The sequence below is a fragment of the Osmerus eperlanus genome, chromosome 10 (genome assembly GCF_963692335.1).
Source record: "Osmerus eperlanus chromosome 10, fOsmEpe2.1, whole genome shotgun sequence".
In the NCBI taxonomy this organism is placed as follows: domain Eukaryota; kingdom Metazoa; phylum Chordata; class Actinopteri; order Osmeriformes; family Osmeridae; genus Osmerus; species Osmerus eperlanus.
The window spans coordinates 10164512-10173315 of record NC_085027.1 but is presented as its reverse complement, the minus strand read 5'-3'; the positions used below and the strand labels follow the sequence as shown (position 1 = coordinate 10173315).

At 40.9% G+C, this 8804-nt stretch overlaps 1 protein-coding gene across 8 annotated transcripts; it reads right to left on the bottom strand.

Annotated features, from left to right (window-relative positions):
• Window positions 1-621: 621 nt before the first annotated feature.
• On the bottom strand, window positions 622-7585 carry rbpms2a (RNA binding protein, mRNA processing factor 2a). 8 transcript variants are annotated; one of them, XM_062470985.1, is made up of 8 exons: window positions 7427-7585; window positions 7105-7292; window positions 5600-5677; window positions 4175-4213; window positions 3909-3971; window positions 2701-2851; window positions 1954-2117; window positions 622-1097 (listed from the first exon to the last, which is right to left on the bottom strand). In XM_062470985.1, exons 2-8 carry the CDS (start codon window positions 7156-7158, stop codon window positions 1032-1034), a joined length of 615 nt encoding a protein of 204 aa, XP_062326969.1. In that variant the 5' UTR covers window positions 7159-7292; window positions 7427-7585; the 3' UTR covers window positions 622-1031. The 8 variants fall into 8 exon arrangements, with proteins under 8 accessions (XP_062326969.1, XP_062326962.1, XP_062326963.1 ...); XM_062470978.1 differs by having other exon boundaries at window positions 622-847; window positions 1010-1097; window positions 7105-7584; XM_062470979.1 differs by having other exon boundaries at window positions 622-847; window positions 1027-1097; window positions 7105-7584.
• Window positions 7586-8804: the final 1219 nt, after the last annotated feature.

Here is an 8804-nt window from a genome sequence, read left to right as displayed (position 1 = left end):
CACATTCTGCACACTTCAGTACTTTAACAAAGATACCACTGCCCCACCCCCAACTCCCCTCCCCATTTAGACAAATACAATTGCACTTATACTACTTCAATAGGATTATAGGATCAAAATAACACAAAACACAAAAGGACGACTAAACACCCAACTTATACAGGTTCATCATTTAGTTGCACTAAATGCATAAATATACATCACGCAAAAGAAAAAGTACAAAAATACTTGTACTTTTTTCCTCATATATACTCTTAACTGATGTTATTAATATTTTGGGCAAGACCGGGATTGTCAAAGGGATGCATTCACAAATTCCATGCAAGATAAGCCATTTTCACAACAGCCTAGCTTTCACAGAAGCAAGACCAAACAGGTATATACTGTACAGGAAAAGAAAAGGGCTTCATTGTTTAGCCCAGGTAAAGAGGCAACACAAGCACTAAGAAACAAGGATACACAGAACTCTTCGTTCTAATTCATGCCAAAATACATGCAATGACTCCACTCACGACACCTCCCTCTTGAGCCATGACAACCTATGGAAGTAGTAGCTTAATAATGTTTTAACTCACATCTTACACAGCAAATATAATCCATAGACTTGAGCAAGTTTTTATATTTTAGTTTTTTTTTTTAAGTGCTAAACTGTACCGTAATAGTTGCCAAAAAGGAATCATACGCTCAGGCTGTCAACGGTGAGATGGTTTCAGTTCTCACTTCCCGAGGAAGATATCCAGAGGAGATAAATACTGGATGTTTATATTTGTCCATTAAATAAACCTGATTAATTTTGAGCTTGGCAAACCTCTCTTCAACTGGATGAAGATCTGGTTCCGATGGAGGTCTAAAAAGGGAAAGAAATTCTCATTATTTAATTACCATTCCGTCATTAAAATGTCTTCCTTGTTGCATTCCCTACACACACACACACAGATGACTGAGGTTGCCGTATGACTTCAGTGGAACAGCTAAATTAATACATGCAAAAATAAGAATAAAAACGTACACGTTTTGGTAACTTACTAGATTTAACAAAACTGTCTGGACTTCCATCCAGGCTGGGAAGTCTCAGAGGGAGTAGGGTACCAACGCATCTGGAGTAAAGAAAACAAATATATACACACACCGTGGCTGCAGTTGGTTGCTTGGATATTATTGGCATGCGGAAAACAAATGTGCTTATAAATGGAGCCAAGTTTTACATACTCGCTCTATTGAGAAGTTTGAATTAGCGGAACATTGTGGAAGATCAAAAGCGTTGGTTAGATGGAGTCTGAATAAGCCCTGGTTATTGTGGGTCACATAGCGCCCCAATGGGAGACAATGCTGGTGTAGTAATTAACAAGCATGGAAATTAGGAAAGTACCCACTTCACTGAGTAACCACATTTACACAATTGCCTTCATTGCCACTGAGTAACCGTTGGGTTAAACAATAAGCATTTCCATACCATAGCTGTGCTACAAGCCTGGTTACATAATTGGAAGTCAGCATCAGTTAACTTTGTTTACATGCTACTGGTTGTTGTTGTTGGAAGGGACCCAATTTTGTTGAGCCTTCAAATTCTTGTTTTGTAAACTTGGAAATTTTTTGCTTTTTATGTTGTCCTTTAAAGTGCAACACTGACCATCAGGTAAGGTAGAACGTTATCCATAGCTTAGGAAAGAGGGGCTCAGAGAGAATTCACTGCATATTGGGAATCTTTCACCGGATTGCAATTAGCAGCCTTTTCTTCATTGTCTTCCAACACAGACAGCATATGTTCCAGCCAAGGTTGTGGACAGCAAGTTGGCACCTCCAGTGACGACAGTCATGACTGACAACTGGTCCAAATTAATACCTTGCATTCCTTCGTGCAGGCTCCACTGCGGTGGCACCAAAGATAAACGACCAACATGCCTGCACTCTACTCTAGGGCTACATATGGAATAGAAAAGAGGGGAGACACACCGGTTGGTCCCTCACCTGGGCGTGGAGGGCAGCAGCAGCGGCGGCAGCCGCTGGGTAGGTGAAGGCTGCATGGGGAAGCCCAGGGGTCAACTCTGTGGTGTACAGAGGGTATGGAGTCCAGGCATCAGGGGATGCCGGGATCAGGGCTGCCCCTGTCAGGTCATCTGGAGCGCACAAGGGAAAAATGAGGGGAAAAAAAACAAACAAAAACAACAAAGGCCAATTTGTTTATGCAAACAGCTGACATTTGTTGAGGATACGAAAGGAGAGATTGAGGCTTAGAAAAAGTTACAGATTGCCTAGACTGAAGAAACAGGTAAGGTGTACCTTGCTAAAATCTGAAACCTCCCTGGCTTTCAGTTCAATTAAAATGTACTTTTCCCCCCTCATATTACACTACTACAAACCAGCCACATGGCATCCCATGTTAAACTAATGGTGGACCAGGAAGGTGAGAGCGCAAATAAGTGGGGGAGACATCTATGTGAAATGGTGGAGACTCCATGTCGGAAATAATGCAGAAAGGGTTTCTTTGCAGAAAGGATGACACATGCATGTGTAATGTGAGTTAGTTTTATTTCATTAGCTCTTGGGTTCTATTCTTGCCCTAGTGTTGTTTTTTTAAATTATTTTATAATATACCTAAACAGGCCTGCAGAGGCGATGGGTGCACTGAGGGGAACTGAGGATCGGCACTGCATAGGTGAGAGTGGGTGAGAGCCTAAAGGGGTGCAGCCGTACACTTACATGGGTCCCGTGCAATGAAGTGAGCTCCTAGAGCAGGGTGGATATTTGTGGGGTTCGGTGTGGCCATCAGCTTACTCTTTGCCATCTTCGTGTTGGCTTTAGCAAACTCTAAGCGCAGGGTCTGGGGACTTTCGGGGTCAAAACGGATGCCCTGGGTGGGAGAGACATGAGGGGGGCACAGTATTGTAAGGGAGGTGGGATGAGACTGTGGCTGTATCTCAGTCTTACATAGCTCCCCCCCCTTTCCTAGGCCCTGTTCTAATACTTAGGAAATGCATCCATACTTCCGTTTGGCAACCACTGTTCTGCACGCTATTGGATTGAAAGAGAACAAGTTCATTCAAATTGTTTTCACCACTCCAATTGTGTCAGACACACGATTCCTCTGACTAAAGGGAAGGTTATGAGGAGGCATTTATGAAGTATCTGAACCAAGTTGTCTCCTTTACCCATGAAAATGAGGGGTACAGCACATGGATTGATTTCCACTCATTGCTTCCACTGCTAGAACTCCATTGACTGCAGTTCTTAAAATGGAAAGGAGACTAGGAAAGGGAAGAGACGATAAGACTCTTGGGTGGTGTGTGTGTGGTTGACCCTGCTTTTTTGTGCCCTAAGCGTTGTGCCCACATGCAGGTGAATATCTCAGTGTGTGCGCGTCTGTGTGACTACTCATGTGTCTAGGAAGTGATGCTCACTTAAGGAGAGCTAGGCTTTGAGAGAAGTGTTAGATACTGCCAATGTGGCTAAGTAGTGACAAAGTAAGAGGTTATATATATATATATATACACACACACACACACACACAGACTACAGGACACGTGTTCAAAAACTCTACCAATGTGTCTTTATACAGAATTAAGGCTAAGCAGTGGTTTGCAAATTAGGAAGGCTATTAATACCAGACTATGAAAGACGTGTACCAAGGTTAAAGTAAACTACCGTAAGTCTACAGGATTCTGGTCTCAGTTTCCAAAAATGGCCCTGCCCTTGAATTGTGAGAGAAAATAGTTGGTTTTGAGTGACTGGACGAGAGAAATTTGGTCAGTGATCCCCCATCCATCCCTTGTTACAGAAATAACTCTGAAACTACAAAACATGACAAACACTTAAGGAGGATCCTGCACCGTTGGCCTCAGACTTGCAGGAGACGACCTCAATAAGGAAATGGTGATTCGAGTGAACGTTCACAGCAACATGGGGCTTACATTTAATGCATTTTTCGCAGCTTCAGCTCCAGAACGACTGTCAAAGGTCACAAATCCAACAGGCTGGAAGAGAGAAGAAACATTTCCATTAAACTACGGCATTGTAACGGCACACCTCAACATCATAGAAGGCAAAGAAACCCATGTCATGTGTTGTATACATAAGTAGCAAAAAAAACTGCATGCAAATAGTCACGTCAATACATGTGAAGTTCTCTGAATAAAACCCTGAAGTTGCTGCACTACAAGGACGGAAAGCTTCTCACCTGTTTTGACGTTAACTTAATCAGTGAACCTTCATAACCCTGCGAAGAGAAAATATATCCAATTAAGCAGCATGAAGTCACATGCGGAGAGGCAGGGGGGAATGAACCCATCTTGCCATATGAGGAGAAACCTGCCAACATGGTGTCTGCTAATCTTAAGGGGAGGGGGCAGCAAGGCAAGCAGGCGAGCAGACACAGAGAGCATGTTAGCCATTTCATTGTGTGTTGATGGGGCAAATTGGAAACAATAGTCTTGGAAGAGGGAGGGGTTTCTCCCAACATGGTTACAGAGACTTGAATTACAGTGCAGGCACAATTAAATTCCTATGATGTGTCAGCGAGTTATTGCCTGACAAAAGTACTGATGAATGTTGTGTGTGTGTGTGTGTGTGGGGGGGGTGGGGACGGACGGACTGATTAACAACCATGGACATTTAAATGACACTGCTGTGGATTAAAATATTTATTTTTACTGAAATCTACACTAAATGTAACTAAATGGTCTAACAATCACAAGCAACCTTGTCAAATCCTGCCAACTTATACTTCTTAAAAAAAAAATATCTAAAAAGATCCCAGAACTGACATTTACCTGCAGGACAAGAAAACAGCATTATGATGTCCAGAACATTCTTAGGGTAAGAAGATTAGGATCTACCTTTAATAGACAAGTCATCAATGAAATGTTATAGACAAGAACTAGTTTTAGATATCGTGTACCTAGAATATGATGTGACTTCTAACTCAAGGAACTTGGAATAGACTGCCAACATAACGGCATCTGTTTATATTGTACTTTTTACAATGCCCATGTTTCCATGTTTGGCCCCATTCACCAGAAACTGACAAATTGTATTCTCGCGGACAGGGAGGTAGGTCACTGGGATGGTTGGCCAATAGCTGAGCTACTCATTTACACATTCCACAGGGGCATCCATGTGTAAGGGATACACTTCCAATTTGGATATGTTTGGGGCATTGGTATGGGGATACTTCATGGAATTGGATTGTGAGTCTAAATTACAAACAGCGATGCAGCCTTCTCAGCATTATGTAAATAGCTAGCGATTTATGACTGATGTACAAAATCATCCATACCTTGGACATTTACCGACATCGCACAATGGGGAGTTACTGTGCTCTTGTAGATTTCCGTCAAACTTTTGTAGAGCTAAAGTTACTGAAATACGCATTATCCATTCTTTTTTATATTCACGTTTTAAAAGGGAATGGGACGGAGTAAATTTATAATCTGGTAACAAATTCATGGTGATGGGGAAACGATGCATAACGTTTTATCGAAAAAAGGATAATTAGAACTTGAAAGTCTTCTTGACAAAGGAGCTGTTGAAGCACACTTCTGTCATGTACTGCATTCAAGGATAGTTGCCTGCATCTTCTCCAAAAGTGCTACATTGGGCTTACCTTAAATGGTCTGAACAGCAGGTAAAGCTCACGAGGTTTGATATCCACTGGAAGGCCACTGACAAACAGTGTCCGTACCTGAAAACCAAAATGTATTCTGTAATGCGCTATAAACCTTCACATGGACACATTTGGAACAATATAAAATCAATTATTTACAAATTGTGTGAAATAGAAATTACATTTAACTCAAGAGGCCACCTGATCAGCAAAAAAATTATAAAAAATTGCACTCGGTAATATGTAGGCCTTTAAACCACTTAGGAATATCCAACTAAGAAATTGTTTCTTGCAATCACAAGAGGCCCTGTGGATCCAAATAGAAACAAATCATAACCAACTGGGACCAACTAATGTTGAGTGGCGTGTCCCTTTCAGTAATGACCCCTTTGAGTGCCAAAAACTAAGGTTTTTTTGGAATGCTGCGCACTTCCATCAGTTGACGACACTTATCAGATACAACCAAAGTTATAGATTTAACATCGACACAAACATGGACTGAAAGTGTTACACTGTGGCAGAGGAAATAAACAGGAGTGAGACGGGACCATTAGTTTAGTTCCTCGGCAGGAAGGCCTACAGAGTACAATGGACTGCCAGAGGAACAGCGGTAGACAACAGCGCACAGCATGACACAATTTCCTTCCTTTGACCCGCGCCCGATCACGACGGCGCTACGGAATTTTTCAGGTGGCTCGCAGCTGAAACATGGGACCCTATACAAATCGACACGTACTGTGTGCTGTAACCCAATCACAGAAGGATGCAAACCCGTTGAACTTGTCAATCTCACGCAGTAAGATATTAGTGCAGCAGAGAATGCGGTTTGGTAGGGCCAGGAGTTTATCCACGATGACACAATGAGAAAATGCAATGACTTCATGGGGCATTGCAGATGTATAACAATTCAGGATGTATTCATTAGGTGTCTATCCTACAAGCAAACTATAGGCCTATGCTCGTGTTTTGAAAGATAGCACACTGCGTCACAAGCCTAGTCTCGTCAAAATTGCGTGCAAGGAATAAGTCAACTAAATTCAAGTGATCAGTCATACATTATTTGACCAATCATTTGCCTTAGACAGACCCGGTGACCGTTCAGTAGGAAAAGGACTAGTAGCCTATCAATAGCCTAGATTCTTAGGTAAAAGACTGTCAATGACAATACAAACGCTTCAACTCCAATACAAGTATGGCCACGTGAACAAATGTTACACACTAGCCTTTAAATAACGGGTTTTAATTCACACGCCATGCCTAAATTGTTCAATTATTTGCCCAAACAATGTTTAATAAGATCGGGAGCTTTAGAAGGCACACCCCTTTAACCATAGTATGCCCTTTGGTAACGACTGCTCTCAAACATGACTGTAGATAATTGGCCAACTTTTACGCTGTCGTATAGCAAAAGAAATAATCTTTTCCATTACGACTTCCAAACTAAAGAAACCAGCACTAACTCCACAACACATTAACTGTCTTAATGTTATTAAAAACGCTCTTACCTCTTCCTCAATGGATACGTTGTTATTCGGCTCGGAATCTGATTTAAGGCTCATTTTGAGACTAGCTTCAGCTACAGTTGGAGAAAAAGTGAAGTTTTTTCTTGTTGGATATTTTCCCCAAGTGCGTTTGCAGAGGAATTCTTGGTGGCGTTTGAACTTCAGGAAAGATGTGCCGAAGTGAGTTCGTGCTAAAGAGGAGGAGATATCCAAGGATGTATTGTTGCGAGAGAGAATCATTCATAAAAGAAAACTATAACTTAACAGTGAGAAAGAGGGTAAGTGCACTGTGAGGGTGAAGAGGGGAAAAGAAGTGCGCGAATACCCCTCTGCTCACATCAATGTCGTTGCAATGGGACTCTGGTGGGCGAACAAGTAAACTTTTTCATTGGAGCTCGAATCCGTCGTTGTTCTCTTGCTTTTCAATTAGGACATCAATTATGTTCCAGCCTTCTGTGAGCTGTAATCGTGCTCAAGATTCGCATCAGCTGGCACAAAACCCAGCCCCTTCATAACTTCATCATCGTTTCTATGGGACCCAATGAGCCAATAGAAAACCTTTCCTAGGCCTTCGCATTTCTTTTGTTTTTTATATATTTTTGCTAGGCCTGAAAAAGAACACTCCTCTGCCGTTCACGTTGTAGGATATAGTATGATTTAATCAAATTTCTTCTTTAATGTAATGCAACAATAGCCTAACACTGAGATTGGAGTTTTCAAATCAGGCCAGTCGTTTTGTTTATCGGGCTACATTTTACGAAATTGTTGTAGCCTATCCAAACGATTGTTTATGTTTCATTATGAAACACGTGAAACTTTCATAGCTTGATAAACTGATTTGGATGTTGTAACATTAGATTGATAGTTCTTGCAGTTTGGAATTGTGTAACATTCGTTGAATTTTAACAATGTGAACGGAAAATATAAGATGACAAATATGGGGCAATGTTTTTTGAATTCTGAATACCGTCAAAATCTAGGGGCTAAAAGGGCCATTCAACAATTGGCTACGGGGATTCGTTTGTGAAACATCTTTATTTTTTATTTTGTCTGCCCCCGCTCTATATTTCGTTTATAAAATAATTATGGTAATAATACAATATAACACCAATGTTAAACGTAATGTACCAACAATTAACATTACATAAATTAGACATAGCCTTGCTACATAAATAAACGAAATTATGAAATAAACGAAATCAAACAAATGATATAAAATGAAACCATCTAATTTTGTTTTGGACATCCTGACTGTGGAAAAGCATGTGATCAAGTGTTACTCTCACAATGTATGATTTTAAGTCCTCTTATATTATAGCGTAGGTAAGTAGGCCTAGTTCAAGTTATCTTTTGTATTAGAAGGGTTCAATAGAAATGCGGTTGCTGAAAATTAGGTTAAAACAAGAACAAAAGAAATGTGGTATACTTAGGTCTTGTGCTGGAAGGCTGCTCAGTGTGCTGTATTCCTCAGCCGGACTTGACAGAATCTCAAATAGCAGGCAGTTTCCTGACTTTGTGCAGAAGTAACAGTTAGTTGAAAAACTGTAGGCTACTGGACGAAAGAAAGATTTTGTTATTTCAGAACATTTGGCATGTTTTTTTGTAAAGTCTAAATTTAGCAAAGATTTGTATCCCTCAGTCTTTGACAATGTTTATTGTGCATCTGGGAGTTATGTGCTAAAAATAGGTCAAATAAATCCCAT

Bases quoted from the DNA above. Each gene is read 5' to 3' on its own strand.
- rbpms2a (XM_062470977.1), bottom strand. From the start codon at position 7,341: ATGATTCTCTCTCGCAACAATACATCCTTGGATATCTCCTCCTCTTTA. The intron at 5,678-7,104 runs GTAAGAGCGTTT...TTTGGTTTTCAG, and splicing joins ACGTATCCATTGAGGAAGAG to GTACGGACACTGTTTGTCAG. The intron at 2,118-2,700 runs GTAAGTGTACGG...TGTGCGCTCCAG, and splicing joins CTTCATTGCACGGGACCCAT to ATGACCTGACAGGGGCAGCC.